Source organism: Rhodnius prolixus, unplaced genomic scaffold, assembly GCF_049639745.1.
Source record: "Rhodnius prolixus isolate KJV_2025 unplaced genomic scaffold, Rpr scaffold_10, whole genome shotgun sequence".
Taxonomy (NCBI): Eukaryota; Metazoa; Arthropoda; class Insecta; order Hemiptera; family Reduviidae; genus Rhodnius; species Rhodnius prolixus.
This window is the reverse complement of record NW_027411615.1, coordinates 27,498,757-27,520,343: the sequence shown is the minus strand read 5'-3', so window position 1 is coordinate 27,520,343 and position 21,587 is coordinate 27,498,757. Positions and strand designations below refer to the sequence as shown.

Below are 21,587 nucleotides of genomic sequence, written 5' to 3'. Positions count from 1 at the left end.
ATTCCTATCTCATTTATACATATTCCTATCTCACTTATGCACATTCCTATCTCATTTATACACATTCCTACCTCACTTATGCACATTCCTATCTCATTTATACACATTCCTATCTCACTTATGCACATTCCTATCTCATTTATACATATTCCTATCTCACTTATGCACATTCCTATCTCATTTATACACATTCCTATCTCACTTATGCGCAATCCTATCTCATTTATACACATTCTTATCTCACTTATGCACATTCCTATCTCATTTATACACTTTCCTATCTTACTTATGCACATTCCTATCTCATCTATACACATTCCAACCTCACTTATGCACATTCCTATCTCACTTATGAACATTCCCTATGCTTTTCTAATGCTTTTCCCTATGCATTTCCTTATGCTAAGAGATTGACTGCGCAGTGCTGGATAATTCGTCGCTTTTACGCTACACCTGTTTTCTTTACTTGTGACCGGTTTTGGATTTTAATTGATAACCAAAAATTGTGTCATTAGTTACATGTAGAAAGCGTAACTTCTGTTTGTAATGTACGTCTCTCATTGAATGTGTGAGCTAAGTTTCTTAATTAAAAGTAGCATATCAAAATAATTAATTATTTTTTTTTATTCTGCTATAGTATAGTAGGAACTTCATGGTGAATGTTCTTTCATCCCAGACAATACTTTAAGAAGTATATGATCTGTAAGAAGTTAGTGGGAAGAAAACACAAAATATAAGGTCCATCAACCGGGATCTCCTGTGTTCGTTGGAATTCTGTATGCCAACATCTGCGGCAATCCTCTCCCGTTTAGGCAGCTCCTTTGGGAACCCAGAGCTTTGTTCTATTTAATCACTGCTTCCAACGCCACTGACTGAATTTCTAGGCAAGAGAATTCGCTTACAATCTAATTTGTTTATAGGAATAATATTGGGGTAGAAGTTTTTAGATGAAAATAATTACTGACTTCCAGCAAGTCGCAGAGTATAACATCACTAATTACCAACTCGCCTAACAGTTTCAGATTCTATATGTAGTCAAAAGATATTCTTGTAGCACATTGAATTTCCTTAAAAATTATATTCTCTACTGGCCTAAGTAATTTTTGATTTTCCTTACAAAAATTTCTGTTTAACCGAAAAAAATCAGAACTATACTCAATTTTTGTAAAACCAAGAAATTTTTGAAATACATCCTAACAATTAAACATTTTTCTCTCAAAGAGTTCCACAAAACTTGTGCTTCTCTGACAACCTCATTTTCTTTAATTTGAAGCGTTGTTATCGAAGAGAATAAATAGGTGATGTTGAAGAGGTTGTATACACAATGTTGTTAACAGATATCATTGTTTAAAGACCCTAATGACTGAATTTACACTTAAAAATGAATTGAAAACTAATTTTAACAACAGTTACGATGTCTGACTGACTCACCTGTAGAACGCAATAATTTCGCCGAATCATTGGTAAAAAGAATGTTTGTGAAATAAATGACCACTCCTTAATATAAAAAAAATAATAATTTATCGATATATTAGTCAATAACAGAACCATTAAATGACAAAAATAAAAAATTTTTACTTCTTTGATTTACAGATTATTTATTTTTAATATTTTACTTCTCTTGATTGAATGATTAAATAAATTTAAAATTAATTTTATATTCAACTGTTTCACTGGTAAATAACCAAATACACTTCTAGTAATCTATCAAAGTACAAAAATATAAAATTTTATATCTTGTACCTTTTAAAAATTGGGTATATGACACTTGAAGTTATTATAATTTATCAATTAAAAGTTATATATATGTTAAAACTAACATGATAAGGTGTAAACGAGACTAAACTTCCGATAATAGATTAAAATTGCTCAATAATATCATTTTAATTGGAGATTAGAAACTCGAGTTTTATTTATTTAATTTTCCGCAATATGTGTACCATAAATTCACTGAAAAGATAAGTATTCGTGTTTGTGTATATAAATACATACGTTTCCTGTGGCGGTTAGACGTTTGTCTGACCTCATTAAGATGAACTTTGCATTATTTTTATCACTGTTCTTTATTGGAGCTGCTGTCTCCGACGATAGGATTCTGAGGTAATTATCATTTCTTTATTTATTTATTTATTTGTTAACTGTTTAGTTAGGGGTTTTACTTTAAGCACATAATTGTAAAACAATGGTTGTGCAAATTGGGTCTCCGAAGACCATTAAATGGCGAGTTTACAGTTTAGCGAGCTGCATTTAACAGCCAAATGTATAAGTTATCTTGTTTGAGCAAGGTACTGAAACGCGTATGGGAGACTACTGAGAAGTTGTTGTGCGGTCCAAAGTTCTCTAAGTTCACCTGCGGAGCCCTGCCTCTTTGCATCCGCTGCAAATGGTCAAATTATCCTGTAGTATTTTTATTGCGTGGGGCAACAATGTCCAGCCTTGCCGAATTATTGTTCATTTAGCCGATACTTCATGTCTTCAATAACCATTTATCCGTAAAATATTTAGCAAAGTACTTAGCTTTCTCCTACACCATCATTTCCTTTAATTAACACTCAAGTCTTACTGGCTTAATAATTACTGCATAATAAGTTCTATCCTGGCTTTGCGAGATAAATTCATGAAGCCTCGAACTTTTTAACGTGCCATCTCTTTCTTACCTCCACAATGTTACGTACAATGTTCTGCATTACTTCGATGCATTCGGTAACTAAAAGGGATAAATAATATTTGAAGTTATCTCATGTTTGAGGAAGAGAAACATCCAAACAGTGTTTGCCATTTGTGTCCAAAACATTGAATTTTAATTTTGAAAGTCAGACACGATTGCAGACTTCACCTTACTATGGTGTAAGAGAGGATTATAAAAAGAAACAAAAGTGATTACTAGTTATTTGTCATTATGATTACATCAGAGACTTTTAAAAATATGATTTCTAATATCACTCATTATTTCAGGATTCCATTGCACAAAATAAATCGCGAACCAAGGAATTATCATGAATTTGTGAAGACGGTAACAGAAGCGCATAACAGTCTTCAACGTTTTTTAGTGTTGCAGAAAAGTGGAGTGCGAGAAGTATTAAAAAATAATTTAAATGTGAGGAAATAATCTAAATATTTGTATGAAATATGAAATAATATAAATAACTTCTTTAGAATTAAATAAATATATATAAATACCACTTTCAGGCTGATTATTACGGTGAAATATCATTAGGCACTCCGTTACAAAATTTTTCTGTAGTATTTGACACTGGATCATCAAATTTATGGGTCCCGTCTTCTAGTTGTTACTTCAGTCTTGCTTGCTGTAAGTTTTTTTTTTTAATCTGCCATATTTTCTTACTGCAAAATTTATTTTTAATATTACTATTTACTACTATTTATGACTATAATTACATTTTTATTTTCTCTCTCAGGGAACCACCATTATTACAAAAGAAGTAAATCATCAACTTACCTCAAAAATGATAGACCTTTAACAATAGCTTACGGCACTGGCAATGTCGAAGGATTTCTATCTACGGACACTCTAACTGTTAAGTTATCATATTTTTAATAAATAAAATTAAAAACTATTATAACTTTGTGAAAATATTTATTAAACTTTTCACTATTTATTTAACTAAGATTGGCCGTTCCATTAGTATTTACTCCGAGTGACCGCTTTAAAGGCATTAGTGACAACAAAAACCATTTAACAAAAAATAAAAAATAAAATAAAATAAAAATAAATAGGGCGGTGCAAAGGCACTTGGCGTTTATAGCATTTTAATGGACGGTTGGACCATCATCTTATAGCTCCTTTTTTGAAATTTACCTTATTTCTGCTAATTAGCTTTTAAAAGGGATAAATTATTTTGGACATTTAATTAGAGGGAGAATAAAAAGAATTGGTTATCTTATTGCAGTAGAATAGCAAACTGGGAGACCCAATTTCAAATTCAAGTGCACTACCTTAGATTTTTAAAAATCTTCCCAGCTCACCGGACAGTGTTTTTTGTGGCGAACGCCAACCCAAGTCCCATCCTTCAGTAAAAATTATAATAATAAATATGATCAACACAAAAACAAAAAAGAATGAAAAAGAAACTGAGATAAGTGATAAGTACGAATGAATACAAGAAACCGCCTAATATTTTATTTACCTAAACAAAAATAATTACTTTGTTTCATTTGTTACAGATAAACACACTTAAAGTGGCAAATCAGACATTTGGAGAAATTACTTCAATAAGTAGAAAACCATTTAGAGAAGCTAAATTCGATGGTATATTAGGACTAGGATATCCTTCTATTGCTGTAGATAATGTTGAACCACCTGTTTATAATATGGTAAACCAGAAACTTATAGACAGACCAATTTTCTCTTTTTATTTTAACAGGTAAATCTTCTTAGCAAAAATTGTAGGTATAATTACAGATTTTTATAAGTTGAGTATAACGTTTATTGGGTTTAGCTTAACGTTCTTTAAAAATCTTTGATTTTGATTAGAAATTGATTTAAGTTCAAACTGTTTTTGAAACTGAATTAATTACATATCTTAAGCGAACTAAAATAATTTTTGGTTTCGCGTTCATATCGTGGAGTTGGACAGGCGACATTATGGGCCTGACAATATGTGGGGTTTATAGTGGGTATTACGACATTATAGTGGGGTTCATGGTGTTAAACTTCTGATAACTTTTCAAGTTAAATTTTAGCGGCGCAAAGCTGTAGAAGGAATTGGTGATAATATAAATTCTTTACAAAAAATGTTCAAGTGAATTGACTTCTAAAAACTTTAACTTTTAATGTTAAAAGTGTAATAACTAGTTAATGCGTGGATGGACTCTCATATGGTTCAAAAGAAAAAAATTACTAAGGCAAAGACAACTTATAATTCATACTGAATTATTTCTTTATATATTTGCTCTATATTTTAAAGAAAATTTGGAATTTTGGAATTGTCAAAGTTGGGTGTTTTTCAACGTTAGGTTTTTCGTGCGGTTTTTGACGATCAACCCTTATACTGTCCTACCGGACAGTTTTAATTATTATTAATAAACCTAAGGTTTGATTAGAAGACAATCAAATCTTGATTATTCACTGTTTCTGAACTGTGGGGATCAAAAGTGAAAAAGGGTTTTATTCTTAATAATTTTAAGTTTTGATCATAGAGTTCAATATGAATTAAAGAAATTCTAAATTTAGCATGAACGAAAAAAATAGATATTTCCTACAGTTTGGGGAAAGAAAGACTGCAGCAGTGCTTCTGGTTATTAGGCAGGTTTCTCCTGTGCTTTTCGAAACAGTTCTAAAACATTCTAACGCATCCGTTAAGGCAGTGGTTTGATATGCTAATTCTGTCTTGTGTTGGCAATATTCTGAGGAGGCTTCCGGTTTCAATAACCTTGGAGTTGAAGTTTAAAAAGGGGTCAAATCTACAAAGTTAAAATCAACTTTCCATTTTCTAGAAATTTTACCACTAGCTTATTTGAAAACATTTATTGGCTCCTCGAGACCTATTGTTTATCATACTTCAGGGAGGGAACCAAAATTATACTATCAAAAGTAATAGCTGATAATAAAAGGTCACGAATATACAATATGTCTTTCACGGAGAGTCACCATATTACCGAATTTTTGATGGGTGGTAGGGCTATGAATGGGGAAATGAGGGAAAGAGTAGTTGATTGGTCATTTAAAATGAAATATGCCCTGGCATATCCCACGTCTTTTATCTCTTAAAGACATCCTATTGCCATTTTGCTGCAGCAGAAATAACTTTTAAAAAAATGTTTAATTTTAATCAATTTTGTCTCCAATATTACAGAAACCCTAAAGAAACCCCAGGTGGTGAACTAATATTCGGTGGAATTAATGAAGAACGAGTCAAGAATGACACATTGAACAATCCGATTCCTATAAGTTCGCAAAGATATTGGCAATTTCGAATGGATGGGTAAATATATAATAAACTACCTTTCACATCTCTTTTTCACTTAAATTAATTTATTCAAATTTTTCTTCTTCATTACAGAGTTAACACTTTAACAGGCGGTAACTGGTGTGAAAATGGTTGCGACGCAATCGCAGATACTGGTACTTCATTGATTATTGGACCTCCAAAAGATATTCTTGGAATATTCAAAACATTAAAAGCAACTGTGGAGGGTCCCTTTGCAGCTGTTAGTAATTTATTTGAATTTAAAGCTTACTTTTAATCAAAATAGAAATTTTCTCTATTTTAAAATGAATTCTCAATCCAGCTCTAATTTACTAATATTTTCTTTCATTCTTTAAGATACTTTTCAATGAATACAGCATTGCTCTCTTAAAACACGCTGAACACACTCGTCCTAGCTAGCCAGTTAATGGTGCGCTCCGAGATAGTTATCTCTTTTTCGCTTTTAAAGATATAACTTAGTTATGGTTAAATTATAAAGATACTTTCTATTACATTTCGCTCATTTCATCTTTGTGCTTTTTAATTGGAACAAATTCAAAAATTCCATACATTTGTGAAAGATTTAGTTATTTCGGTATTAATTAATTAAAGATGAAATAGAATTTAATTGCTTTCATTAGAGTACTATTTTTCCTTTACTTTTAGAGTAAATATTTCTTTTACCTCAGTGAACGGTTCAGGAGAAGACCCGATCTTGGACTAACTTCACAAATAAAAAGAATATCAACCCATCACCCTAACATCTTATTTTTTCATATGAAAATAGCACATTACATTGTTTTTTGTTTTTTTTTTAAATAGTTGGTAAATCTTGGGGGATTTTCCACTGTCTCCTTACAGTGAGCTGTAAAAGCTCCTAGAAAGAGAAAATCTAAGGCCAGCAGCTGGATTCGAACCCGTGGAATCCAGTATCCACTAACTACTAAGCTAATCCCTTCCTTTCCTATTGCTATTGTACTTAACTTATTTTATGTGAAGGTGTTTTGTCATTGCATTTGTTGAGGTAAGAGCCTTCCTTCAGACAAAGGAGCAAAAGACAAAGGAAACCTCACCTTTGATCAAACTGAATGTCTGTAACATTCAAACATTCCATAGGAACTTGATTGTGGAGTCTACCTCGTTTCAATAGTGAAAACCTGGCAATAAAAGTCTAATACAGATCTAAGCAGTTGATTTTGTCCAACTTTGGGTCTAGATTCTGATTACTGAAAATGATTTTAAGTGAAAGCAGTGATGTAAACTAATTTGAGTTTGACAATTTATTTAATTTGAAATTTATTCAAAATCCAACCCAAAATTCTGCAAATTATTTTCGTATAATCCAAAATTAACCAATTCCCAAATGAATTAATTTTATTTGCGCGATCAAAGAGAAAGAAATAATTTTCCTTTGTGTACACTAACTTTGATTGAACTCACTACTATGTTCAAGGTGCTAATGTCTCTGGCATAATTTGGAAAATTAGAAAGAACCTTCATTTAAAGATCATGGTTTTCAGGTGGACTGCAAAGCTGTTCCAACTCTCCCAGATATTGTTTTCAAAATAAATGCACGTAGTTATACATTGGAACCAGAAGATTATATCCTAAGGGTAAGTGAAATTCTGTTATCTACAACATATGTTACCTTTTACACATGCAATAGTTTATTTTTGTCGTGGGAGAACCGTAGCTCTTTAATTCTACTCGTAGTTTAGGATTCGCACTGCTCGACTATCATAAAATTACACCTTTCAACTCGACTAACCCCTTTTGTATATATATAATGTGGCTTGGTGCAAGAAGTGCTAATATAAATAAAAGGATTATGTGTCTACGTCTTCTTTGGTTTATTAGGCAAAAAAAAAAAAAATATTGATGCTAAATTTTGACATTGGCATTAGTAAGTTTCAGTAACTCAGTTACTGCTTTGAATTTGACTTTTTTCTCGCAAGAAAAATTCTGATGGTTAGTATGTCAAAATAGATTTTTTACTTATTTTCGCCAAAATCTGACATTGGCACTTCTTGCTTCAAGCCACAGAATATGTAGTTTTCTTATTAACTAGTGCCGGCGTTAAGAGAAATGAAAAGACAGATGAAGTGGCAAATCTAAATTACAGATTATAACGCACAACTGATCCTTAAGTAGCTTCAAAGCTGTAGTGTAGACGGAACATAGTGCCATGAGGAGTGCCCAAAGTGTGTAACGACAAGACCCTTGGGACGCAGAGTCTATAACTTACAGAAAATTCTAATGAATTCTAAATATACTTAAGGGGATCAAAGATTTTAGCAACGTTCCAATCGTATTTGTGAATCGGAAAGGACTCGAATGTAATCTTACTAGAATGTTGAAAACAGTATGACTGAAGAAACATTCTAATATAAACTTTTAGATTATAAGAGCAGTGGATAGTTGAGAAGAAAATCCATCTTGTCACTTTTCTTGGCACAATTCTTATTTTTAAAACTTAATGGGCACTGGCAAAATGTGTCTGTACTAGATTCCGAGCGATGGTTCTCATGAGATGTTTCTTTAAAGAAGCTTGTAAATTTAGCTGGGAAATATGTTTAAACGGTACGAAATAGTTTCTTAATATATATGATTGTCGTTAACTCATTCTTTAAAAAAGTACCAAATAAAATTAGAAACTTTTGACGAATGGAGTAATTTACCAAACTCTTGAGCTGTTTTGGAAAAAAAAACGGTTTTCTTATAAACGTGAATTAATTGATTTCTTTACATTTAATTCATTTTTCATATTTGACTATTTAGATTACAGATTCTATTTATAATGTTTATGTATTTTATACAGTTGGACAAAGGAGGTGTCGAAATATGCATGCTCGGATTCTCTACCCTATCAGGAAACAATATACCGTGGATCTTAGGAGATGTATTTTTAGGCAAATTCTACACAGTATTTGATTTTGGTAATAACACTGTCTCTTTTGGACAACTCAAATAAATTAAATTATAGGAAGGAAAGAATTTGCAGTGTTTTTAGATTAAAATTAAATCTGAAAAGCATGGCGTCTAAAAAGCATAAAATGTATGGCGAAATTTTTTTTAATTTTTCTTGTAAATAAGTTAAAAATAAAACTTTAAATTGAAGTTTATTCTTTCTTGATCCGCATACTTTAATTTAAATTTATTCCACTATAAAAGATGTTTTCTAAAAAGGTTTGTTTGATTTTCTTAAAAAAACTCTTATTTTTGCTGAGAATTCTATATTATAAATTTGGTATGATCGCCATTCTAACTATCCTTCCTTAATAGGCGAAGGTAAAAATTTCCATATTTAGAGGTATCCTTATTTTTATTTTTTTTATTTAAATTGGATATTATAGAAGTTAAATGTGAATATTACGGAAATTAAACATAATTCCTTAAATAATTAGATGAAGAGTTGTTATTGATTTACTATTAAAATTAACAAGCTATAAATGGAATAAATCTGAGAAGTAAAATGCAAACTTTTCCAGATCGCTTGTTGAAAGTATGAATTTTCCTAGCTAAAAAATTGAAATCAAAATTGAAGCCTTTCACTTGGTCGGTTTAATTTAATAAGTTTAAATCAACGTGAATAAGAAATGTAATAAGGGGAAATGCTCACCTCTGGTCACTCTATATTCATTTTAAAATTGTTGCAATGCATTGAATCCTCGTCAATACAATACCATCACAATGACTTTTTAGAAGTAAACCTAACTTCGCTTCTCCAGGGAGTGCCTCTTCTTAGCAAAATGTTACAATTCATAGTTCCAATGAGTATTTTAAATATAAAGACAAGCTATCCCGGCTTTTTTTGTGTGAAAAATTTAAAAAAAAGAAATGAATAAAACATTCGTTAAATTTTAATTTCTTTTGGTCTCCTTCTAACGATGAGTGAATGAAAAGCTCACCAAATCACTTTTTGCTCTGATTCAGGGGGGCCTCAAAACATGTGTTTCTCATCCCTCGATTTCTCGTAAGACATCCTTTTATGAAGGTGAAGTGAGAAAATTATTGTAATATAGGTTGGATCCACAATACTTAGATAATACAGTTGAAAGTGAAAGTTGTAACTGATTATAGATCTTATAGAAATTAGAAATTTATTTAATAAACTCAAGCATCCAAAAAAAAAGGGATAAAGGTTGAGAGGTGCGGCTTATACCAAAAATAATATTGAATTAAGAGAATACTAGGAAAAAAAACTAAACATTTGTTTGTTGATTTGACCGAGTTCATTTATTTCTAAACATTTTACATTTCACATTCAAATCTTTAAATACATTGAAATTCGTTGAAAATAAACTAACTGCTTCATCCTTCTAACTGTTTAATTTACTTACTGATCATCTATAAGAAGAAAGAAAATGGTAAACATTTCTTAACTTACCCAATTAAAATATTGTGTTTAAGCCGTTTACGGTTACACGCATTTAAATTGTATATGTATAAATTGTATTCAAATGGACATGATAAAGTGGAAAAAAGACTAAACTTTGACAAACATTAAAATTATTCAATAACATCATCTCGATTCGTGACTAGTTAACAACTTTTCCGCAATGATATACCATAAATTCAGGAACATATAAGTTTGTACATATATTACCTGCGGCGAATTAATCTTTCTCAGTCTTGTAGAGATGAAGTTTGCATTATTATCACTGTTAATTGGAGCAGCTGTCTCCCACAACGGTCATCTAAGGTAATTGTTCCTTCGTGTTCGTACATACTTATTAAAATTTATTTTACCCAATAAATTGTTAAATAATTGTTTAGTTGTGACCTTGCATTAATAATGTAGTAATAACACATTGGGTATGCACAATAGTGTCTCCGAAGGCCTTGTTAGCAAAGTTATTTAGTAGTTTAGTAAGGAGTGTTCGAAGATCGAAATTTTATTGCAATAATCAAATTATCGATCTGCGTCTAAAATAGAAATGCGTGAAAGAAGATAGTGACCCCATATAGTTTTTTTGGTATGGCTCATCGGCTTTCAGAGCCCAGAGGTCTACCTTAAGTGTAGTCATTTTACTGTGTCGACTACTCTTTATGACAGCTTCATAATATCATCACTTTTGGATACTCAGAACTTTTTAAATTACAACAGTCTTTTCCAGGGAAGGGATTAGCTATGTGGTTAGCATACTGGACTCCCACGCGGAGGTCCCGGGTTCGAATCCAGCAGCTGACCCTTAGATTTTCTCTTCCTAGGAGCTTCTTACAGCTCACTGTCCGGTGATGGACAGTGTTGTCTGTAACGAGAGAACACTGTCCGGAGGCCGGCAGTGCACTGGAAAAAGCTCCGGGCGCTAATAACCTCAGCTGTTGATGCGCCAAAAAAAAAAAAAAAAAAAAAAAAAAAAAAAAAAAAAAAAAAAAAAACAGTCTTTTCCTACTACTTACTACTCTTCAATCAAATAATATTGAATTTTTAACTTTTCGTTTTATTACATTTGTTCTACTATCTTTGTTTTCATTCTCTCAAAATATTTAAAGTTGTTGCTGGCTAGTAAACAGAAATCCCTAACCTTATTAATTATTTATTTTTTAGTTACAAACAGCCATTCTTTTCCTGCCAGTATTCTTAAATTATTTTCTGTAAAACTGCTAGCTCATAGTTTTTTCTCTTCCTAGGAACTTCTTGCAACTTACTGTCCATTGTTGGATAATATTCTCTAGTAACGAGTGGACACTGTCCGGAGTGCGGCAGTAAACTGAAAAAACTCTAGGCCCTAATAACCTCTGATTTTGACCTACCTTAAATTAAAAAAATAATTATAATAGAAATAGTCATTAAAGGGGCTGTAGGGATAACTTCAAGATGGTGTAGAGATGGGATATAAAATAACTGTAGGGATAATATGTAAGATGAACTGTTTCATGACTCATTTGTGCAAAATTTTATTTCGAATAACACCTGATTCATGAAAATCGGTTCACGAATTTATGTTTACAAAAATGGGGTTACCAGGACAAATTAAAGCATTTCAAGTAGAAGTCGTATTCTCTACATAAAATTGAAAGCAATAACTGTATAAAAAAATAAGTAATATCCGGAGCGAATGATTAAAAAATTTTAATTTGTACTTGTTTATTTCCATTCTTGAAAGCGATCTTGAATTTCTAAACTATTTTTCCTGTTATTTCTGATTACATTAAACCCTAATTAACATAATTTTCCAATATGAGTTAAGTGAACTCAGGGATACATTTAAATTAATTAAAAACTTTACAATTTCAGGGTTTCATTGGAGAAAGTGTATGAAGAGCCTAGAGAATATTATGAATTCATGAAGACGGCAACAATCGCGCACAACAGTCTTCAACATTATTTAGAGTTGCAAGAAAATGGTGTAAAAGAAATATTAAAAAACAATTTAAATGTAAGGAAATAATATAAATGTATATTTATTTTTTAAATTAATTTTAATATCATTAAAAAAAATTAAAAATACAATTTTCAGGCCGCATATTACGGTGAAATATCATTAGGCACTCCGCCGCAAAATTTTTCTGTAGTATTTGACACTGGATCATCAAATTTGTGGGTTCCATCTTCTAGTTGTTACTTAAGTCTTGCTTGTTGTGAGTTTATTTAGAAAAGTTGCCATATCTTTCCCTACTGCATAATATTTTAAATATTACTAAATAATTTTTCTTTTATTTTCACTTTTTTCAGGGAATCACAATTCTTACAAAAGTAGCCTTTCATCAACTTACCGCAATGATGGCAGACCTTTAATATTAACTTATGGCTCTGGAAATGTCAAAGGATTTCTATCTACGGACACTCTGACTGTTAAGTGAAGAAGTTAAATATAAATAGCTCATTATAGTTATTACAAACATCTGTATTACATGCTTGTTAAAACTTAAATCATCAGAACTTTGTTTCGCTATTTATTTACATAATATATTGACGGCACTATGGCCATTAATTGACCTCTTAAAATGAATAGTGTACAAAAAGAGATATTGGTGGTTTGAAGAAAAACTTCATGTCCGAATCGTCTTGTTTCCAGTTAAGAAATGATGTTCAATGCGAACAGATTTGCGAACAGTTTGTAATGCGAAAAGATTATATCTACTTCAGATAGTGCGGGTAGTTTTTCTTTATTTAATGTTAAAAGTAATAACCAAAATGCTCTAAATAAACAAAAGCCCCGTTAGTGTTTCTTATTTTTTTTGGTGGTGTTCGAATTGTAGGAAAACTTCGTTCTTTTCTGCATCGATTTTCGTTCATACCCACTTTTTATCTTATTAGAAACGCTATCAAGATTTGGTACAGGCTTTGCATTGCCTACGCAGTAAAAAATAATAAAAGGTAATTATGGTTGATTGTTCGACACATTCTATTATTTACCCTTCTCTTACTAAATTTTGAAAAACCCCAATTCGCTGATTTCTAGTTACAATCGAAACCTATTTTTTTCCCTCAATCTAAGGGGAGAAGAATTAGTTTTGAGAGCATCACCAACCTTTTGTCGCATCAACACTTTTGTCCAAGCTCCTAATTCAAATAGAAGTTTTCTGTAAGACTAATTTGGTTAATCACCACTTTGAACCGTTCGAAAATTACACTCAAGGTTTTAAAACAAAGTGCCAAAATTAAAAATAAATAAATAAATAACTTCTATTGAAAAAATAAAATAATAACCACCAAAAATTGAGAAATTTTGAATGTAAGCTACATGAAAGAAAACTTGTAAAGACCTTTCTATATTGTAATTGAACAAAAATTGATTACAACTTACTTATTGTTGTAGGTGAGTTCCCTTCAAGTGGTCGATCAGAAATTTGGTGAAATGACTTCAATAAGTAGGGAACCGTTCGTACAAGCTAAATTCGATGGTATATTTGGACTAGCATATCCTTCTATTGCTTCAGATCATGTTGTACCACCTGTTTATAATATGTTTGAACAGAAACTTATAGACAGACCAATTTTCTCTTTTTATCTTAACAGGTAAAGCTCATTTATTAGATTAAAAATAAATAAGAAATTGAGTAATTAAAAAGAAAGTAATACAGTTTAAAGGGAATTTTCTATTGCTAATTCAGTGATACTTGGTTTAAGTTCTATGTATTGAATTTCAAAAATTTAGTGCTTGACGACATAGAAGCAACGTAGGTCGTTTTTTATATACATATCGTTCTAGCCTCCTTGTGAACAACAAATTTTTGTGCTGTTGTAGTTTTAAACATAGGCACAATTTTTAGTGCACTGCCGGTCTCCTACAGTGTTCTCTAGTTACAGACAACACTGCCCATCACCGGACAGTGAGCTGACAGAAGCTCATAGGAAGAAAAAAAAAAAAAATAAAAATCCTGAAAAGAAATGGGTCAATACCTGGATTCGAACCCGTTGGAATTCAGTATACTCGTAAGCACTGATCCTAACCCCATCACTGTTGGGAAACTTACACGGCATTTTTGAAAACAACTTCCATGTGTTTCTTTCAGAAATTTGAAAAAATGTTATTTAAAGGTGTTCCTTAAAAGTTTCATAACAATTGATAGGCTATTGTCTGCCTATCTTGTTAAAACAACCACAAAACATTATTTTCTTTAACTTCACAATATTAATTTTTGTTTTCTAAATTTAGATTCAGATTGTTGTCAATTGAATAGTTGTTAATCTTAAACAATATTTTGTTGCAGAAAAGAAGGCGCTTCAGTTGGTGGGGAATTAATGTTTGGAGCAATCAATGAAGATCTCGTCAAGGAAGAAACGTTGTATCCAATCCCCATAAGTCTGCCAAAATATTGGCAATTTCAAATGGATGGGTAAATTACTTCAATTTAGTGCAATATTTAAATTTATTTATTTATTGCATTAATAATAATACAAGTACAAGTGGACGTTAAGCCATAATGATAAAATGTTCGATATTGCCAAAAAGAGGCACTTCTTTTACTATATTTTTATATTCCTTTTATTTTTCTGATAATTGTAATTGTTTAAACGAGCAATTAGTTTATATATAGATTGGAAATGCAAGTATTCCCATTTAGGATAATTCAAATGTTTTTAGTACTTTTGAAAAAAGTCATATTTTTGTAAATGTAGGCATTTATTTAAAAAAATCTCTTAAAAATATTATTTCGTTAAAAAATGTAAACAGTTATTTCATTTATAATATTTTCCAGGATAAACACTTTAACTGGAGATTATTGGTGCGAATATGGATGTGATGCAATCGCTGATACTGGTACTTCATTAATTGTTGGACCGCCCAGTGATGTTTCTAAAATATTCAGAAAACTTGGTGCCACAATCACTGATCGCTTCGGAATTGTTAGTATCTAATTTAATTTAAATCTTTGCAAAAAATATTTTGATTTCTCTTCTTTTTTTTAATATTGGTCTTGCAATATTATTGCCAAACATCTCGGATATTCCTTGTTTACACTCCAAGCCAAATAACTGATTAAAAGATAGTAGATAAGACTGCAACTTTACATTGAGAATGTTGAATTCATTGTCAGTTCAATTCAAAGAAGAAATCTTTAACTGTGGATAAAATCCACAACGCTCAGAAATAAAATATAAAAACAAAAAATAAAAAAGTATAATAAATACATGTAATGAATTACAACCTATTGATTATGAAGTTGTGTTTCTTACCGTAGAAGCTTTTAATTTTATTTGATATTTAATTTTCATGTAATTTATTATAAATTTATTTCATCACAAAGTTCTGTCAAATGTTGAATAATAGAGAAAATTTTGAAATTAAATGGAAACTAAGATTACTGCTGGTGTTACCTAAATGAAGAGGTTTTAATTCTTAAACTTTTGAAATTTAAGTAAAGGACAGAGTAATGTTGGATAGAATTTAACTGCCACTTTACTGTTGAAATGCCAACGATTTTGAAAGTAAAATGAATATCTTCACTTAATGAAGTTGTTTTCAGGTGGATTGTGAATCTATTTCACAACTTCCTGACATAATTTTCAAAATAAACGGACGTAGTTACACATTGGAACCAGATGATTACATTTTGAAGGTAAATATTTTTTCGTTTATTTATGTAGCTAGAATCAACGCATTTATTGCGCCATAAGTTACTTGACAGGATAATGTCAACAATACACTCGTGTGAAGAATAACTTCACCCCCGTGGTAACATCCATCAATATTTCGCTATCTATGGACTCTCGTTTTCAGTGAGGAGACTTCACTGTCTACTGAGACGTCTAATAGTGTTTAATTTCAACCACTTCTATCGTTTTTAATATTATCCATTTTTACCTGTACAAAGTTAGGAACGTGTCACGGTACAGAAGAGATTTCAGCGCAATTTCTGACAGTGTAGCTAGGCTACGCCCTCAACTAATGTGCCATTCTTCCTGAAAAAGGAAGATATGTTCGCTGATTTATTTCAGGGGAGCACTTTAAGTTTTGTATGAGCCCTCTATTTCTCTCATGAATCTAAATTATCAAGCAACTCCTCGAGAAACTTAATAAAAGAGGAGGATAGTTTTTCAGTTGGAGTCTGATAATTGCAGCATCTCGGTAAACAGGCGATTAGAGTGACCAAATAGGTTCGTGGATTGTTTCTGGTAAGCGGAAATTTTTGAACAGCTAATAAAGCTGTAGACAAATGGAAATTTCGTTCCCTGATAAGATTGGATAATCAATCGAAAAATTTTATGACATAAAGAAAATGCCAATATGATCGGGCCTATAGTTTGAGTTACCAAGGTTTGTTAGACACGTTTTGGCAAGTATCGAGATCTTAATCCAATCGTTTTTGTTTCGGTTTTAATCAACACACCTACAAGATACTGAATTTTTTGGAGATCGAAATAGATAGATCGAAGTAAACACTTGCAATGGCCACAAACAAGTGTATACAATTGCACTGTTTAAGGTAACTTTAGTTACTTAAAGCTCATAACATTCTTCTTAGTTTACCAGACAATTCTAGAAATGTTAAAAATTAGCATTCAACTAAAAAATATTTTTATAAAACGGCTTTAAAAAGTATACAAAACAAAAAGGGTTTTAACTACTTACAATCAAATCAAAATCCTAAATTTCTATAGAAATAAGCAAAAAAGAGTTCGGGTTAATAAAAAATTAATTAAAGTAAAGGTTTTAAGTTCCATAAATATCAAACTTAAAAAGTTCAAATACTCAATCATGACAGAATGTGTTAGAGTAAGCAATTTTTTTTCGGATTCATCTGGACATTATCAAAGAATAATCTGAAATGTTTAGGTCTTGCATCTCATCTTCCAAATCACAGGTCAAGGGACTTTTCTCACACCTAACATTTCTCGATTATATCTCTTATAAAGAAAAAAAAAAAGAAGTAAAGTAATGCAATTTTTTTTCAGATGAGCTTTATATGTTCATCTACCAATTAGGTATCGCGGACGGAGGCGATCAGCAAACATACTTTACTGTAAAATTCTCATATTAAACATTAAATAAAATCCAAAGCCTAGACGGGGAATTGAGCACAATACCACAATACATATTAGCTTTTATAGTAGTTCTGGCCAACACCGCTCGGCTACCGTGGCGCCTTTCCCTAATAATATTTAATTTTTTGCCTATATTTCTCTCCTTACGGTGTACATATTCTCCCTGATGGTCTTCATTCGTTACGAACTTCACATTCCAGTATCGAAGCAGATTAACTGCCTTTCTTAAAAGGTTTATGTCAACATATCTTTTTGTACATGACATGGTGATGTTGCCGGACCACGAGAAGCATGTTATAATGGTACTTTCCAAGTACACAAAAAAGGCGTTTTATTTTGTATGCTCGATTGCAACAGAGGGGTTCAACAACTTCTCTCGACAGTCTGATCAGACCATTGACATCTAGCAAAGGAGTATATTAATGTTCAGTTTAAGGACAATTTTCTTTATATTATACATCATGTATTATGTTTCAGGAGTAAACTTAAAAATTGTAGTAAATTTCAAAAAAGATTGCACTAATGTTGTTAATATATTTTTTAAATAGTTGAAAAATGGAAATAAAGAAATATGCCTCGTCGGGTTCTCTTCCCTACCGAAATTTCCAAGTCAACTTTGGATCTTAGGAGATGTATTTTTAGCCAAATTCTATACAGTATTTGATTTTGGTTACAACACTGTATCTTTTGGACAACTCAAATAAAAAGTATTACAAGAAAAGAATATTCTACATTTTCAAGTATAATTAATCAAAATTAGTTTAATGAGAGAATGAAGTGACACCGAATAAGTTTTGTTGTAAACATCATATAAATAAAAAATGTTGAACTATTTGTGCTTTTTTTTTACTTACTTAACATATTTTATGTTCTTGTGAACTACTTTTAATTTCTGTAGTGTTTGTTTGAAGTGTGTACCTCGTCCAAACAACATGGAAATATAACTCAAATTTTCATAGCATTCTTAGTAAATTAAGAAATTATACTGTTTGCCAAAAAGTAAGCCCAATGATGTTCACTCAGGTGCAAACATGTTTTTACATTCACAATGCATACTAGATATATGTAAAAAAGAGTTTCGAAATTGATAATAATCACTTAATTACAAAATTAGCTATGGAAATAATTAGAACAAATAATTCTGTGGTTTTAAGATATAAGTATTAGGCCAATTGGCAGGCGAAGGCAGGTACAAGAATTAAATTTTGCTATCAGTATTTTTTTTGCCAGGCAGCTCTAGAATGCTGTTCCAATTTCAGCCACTCAAGCCCATTCAATAGATGTCTCCTGAGTCAAAAAAAGAAAAAAATCTCCTGAATATTGCGTTCGGAACATTGACTAAATCAAGCTTTCAGCAGCAACAAAGGAATTATTTGCTCTAGCACCAAAGTTACAAAGCGAACAGCCTTGTTTAGCTTCCGCAACGCTTGTGATACAAATTTAAATGTTCCACTCTTTGCTGACAAAGTATATAAATATCCACATTATTATTTTGCTTCTAATATAGCAGATTTCCGGATATTGCGTTTAGGTAAAAGGTTTTATAGAGGGTGAACCTTGTACTCAGAGAAACACGACGTGCAAGCACTTCTTTAAGACTTATTATAAGCCTCCTTTAGCACATAATTTAATTTACTTGCTAATTATTTGTTCGTATAACCTAAATTGGCCAATATTTCCAAATCTAGTAGAAAGATCCGCCGACATCACCACCCAAGAGGTTGCACCCACATGACCACCCAAGGGACGTTCATTGAGTCCAGAGTTCAGTGGAATCGTCAGTTATGCCAACTTCCTTCTTAGGCTACCAACAACCTGTTTGACTGTTACAACTTTCTCCTTAAAGTGCTTTCCCAAACCTAGTTTTAATGTCAAAAGGAGACCCAGGTACTTATAACGAACTACGTCTAGCATACATTCTCCATAGTACCATCTATCTCAAGCACTCATTCTACTTACTTTGAGTAACACCATTACCTTTGCTGTTCCCAAATTTATTTTCGAACCTCTGTATTACAAAACTGCCATTAAGGATGTCTCGCTTTAGTAGTTCTCTGGCATTTTAATCCAGAATTACTACCATGTCTCAAGTACAATAGTTTTTTTCTGTCCCAATTGAGATGCTTGAATTAATAGATCCGCCATGTCGCTGATTATTGCAGAGAATAATATAGAGCTTAATAAACATCCTTGCCTCAGACCAGGTTAGTTCGTGGTATCTGGAGTAGAGCAGACAATCGGCTGAGTGTACTGGTTCTTTATTACATTAATAAGCCTAAATGATACGGCTGGAGTGGAAAACAAAGCAATAAAGGGCATGCTTGCTAATCGCTTTGAAAACTGCTTTAAAAGGTTTTTACCCTTTTCCATGATTGCATTGGAAAATGTATTTTAGTTAAAAGGGCATTATAGATCGAAATGAATTCTAAGTAAGGCGTTAGTAGTGCGAAAAGATAGTCTACGTATAGATTGTAGATGCTATGTGTTTAGGGTGAATCTTACCCACGCGACACTAGTTTTGATACTGTAAAAGAAAGCCATTAAATAAATTTTCAGAGCACACCAGTCTTTTCGGCCTTTTTACCAGTAGATTTTGATATCCACTATGTTTGGCAATTTGCAGTTGGCTGTTTCAGCCAAATGATGTTGGGTCGTCTTGCGGTAACAGGGAGAAAGGATCAACCTACTCGAAATCGAAGAACTGTGGGCACTCAAATACTGCAAGCAAGTCTAGCACTGATGAGAATATGTTTGTAATTGCAATTGACATAGCTTATTTCTCAATTTGAGCAAAATAAAAATGGTATAATTACATGTTTAATAAGAAAATCGTAACTGAAAATACTCGTAAAGTTGCAATCCCAGCTGATAGATTTTGACCAGAACTTGTATTACTGGTGAAACTGAATAAAAACTTAAAACAACATTATAATTTAAGCTGTCTGTGATTTTAAATATGCCATACATTGAAGATAAATAAATAACAAAGATATATACTATATATTATACCAAAATTATATTATTACTTTACGATACGTATTTCTAAGTTCCAAAAAATTTTTTCGTGATCAAAAAGTTCAAAACTTACAATTCGGTGAAAAAAAATCAAAAATCGACAAGAAAAGAATCGGCAATCTTTTATGAGACGTGAAAGAAAAGTCAGAATGGATTAATTATAACAAGAGACGTAATGGCAAAGACCTAATTTAAAAGTATGATCTAATTGATAATTCTGTTAAGTTTATTTTGTACACATAAGTGTGCTCTCAACTTTGTTTTGTTTTAGCATCTTATTTCGTTGTATGTATGTCGCACTTCTCTTGATGATTTCATAATCTCTCTTAATAAAGGAACGTAATGTATAATAATAGTTCGTAAAGTGGAGTTCCTGTATAATTCACAAGTATCTGTATTGCCGGGATGAGATGTGATTTGTACCAAAAATTTAATTAAAAAAACATCTTATTAATTTATCAGTCGTTTAAATAAAAATCAAACAAATAAAGTGCTGATCACAGAAATGCTGTTATAAGAACATTCTCTCAAATCAGGATGTCTGCAATGTATTTATCATTGGACTATTTTCATGTTTTGTAAATATTGATTATAATTATTACATTTTTTTTTCTTCCGCCTTGTAAAATGGGGCGCACCCTCAAGTTTTTTTTTGTAGGAAGTAAATATTTTTGAGAAGTGAATGCAATACTTCTTCGTTTTAAAATAAAATATTATTTTTTTTAGGGTACCACAAAATATTTAGTTAAATTGTTTCAGAAAATATGTCTAGAAAATAACTTTAGTAACATGATCCTTTAAGCTGTAAAATAAACCTTGAAAATTGACTGCTGTTAATTATTAAGTAGTTGAATAATGCTGTTGACTGAGTGAAGTTTTTAAAGACAATGGATGGCTAAACCGGAGTGTGCACGATAGTCCATGGTATGAAACCTCGCTATTTCTAACGAAGCTTTCGGACAGAGCTAACTTCAATATATTTATACTGCTACGGTTGTAAGAGAAGAATGTATTAAATTCAGTTGTAGTAATTTTCTCATTTAATAAGGCAGTTAGATTGGCTATCGAGTCCTACGAAGTTAATTAATATAAAGCAGTATGACATTGACTTGATTGGTATTCTAATAAGTTTTAGAACATATTCAGGATAAAGTCAGTGATGAGTCGGCAGCCTGCCTGGACTCAGTGGGTCCCCATGTCAGGAA

At 31.5% G+C, this 21,587-nt stretch overlaps 2 protein-coding genes across 3 annotated transcripts; both read left to right on the top strand.

Annotated features, from left to right (window-relative positions):
• Window positions 1–1,942: 1,942 nt before the first annotated feature.
• On the top strand, window positions 1,943–9,050 carry LOC141457100 (cathepsin D-like). The gene is made up of 9 exons (XM_074133627.1): window positions 1,943–2,100; window positions 2,956–3,097; window positions 3,190–3,310; window positions 3,420–3,538; window positions 4,186–4,385; window positions 5,817–5,945; window positions 6,024–6,171; window positions 7,451–7,543; window positions 8,749–9,050. The coding sequence occupies exons 1-9, from the start codon at window positions 2,033–2,035 to the stop codon at window positions 8,899–8,901; spliced, it is 1,173 nt and encodes a 390-aa protein (XP_073989728.1). The 5' UTR covers window positions 1,943–2,032; the 3' UTR covers window positions 8,902–9,050.
• Window positions 9,051–10,491: 1,441 nt separating this feature from the next.
• On the top strand, window positions 10,492–18,193 carry LOC141457103 (lysosomal aspartic protease-like). 2 transcript variants are annotated; one of them, XM_074133632.1, is made up of 9 exons: window positions 10,492–10,632; window positions 12,172–12,313; window positions 12,395–12,515; window positions 12,610–12,728; window positions 13,697–13,896; window positions 14,592–14,717; window positions 15,081–15,228; window positions 15,849–15,941; window positions 17,916–18,193. In XM_074133632.1, exons 1-9 carry the CDS (start codon window positions 10,571–10,573, stop codon window positions 18,069–18,071), a joined length of 1,167 nt encoding a protein of 388 aa, XP_073989733.1. In that variant the 5' UTR covers window positions 10,492–10,570; the 3' UTR covers window positions 18,072–18,193. The 2 variants fall into 2 exon arrangements, with proteins under 2 accessions (XP_073989733.1, XP_073989734.1); XM_074133633.1 differs by lacking the exon at window positions 10,492–10,632 and adding an exon at window positions 10,764–10,906.
• The last annotated feature ends 3,394 nt before the right edge of the window (window positions 18,194–21,587 follow it).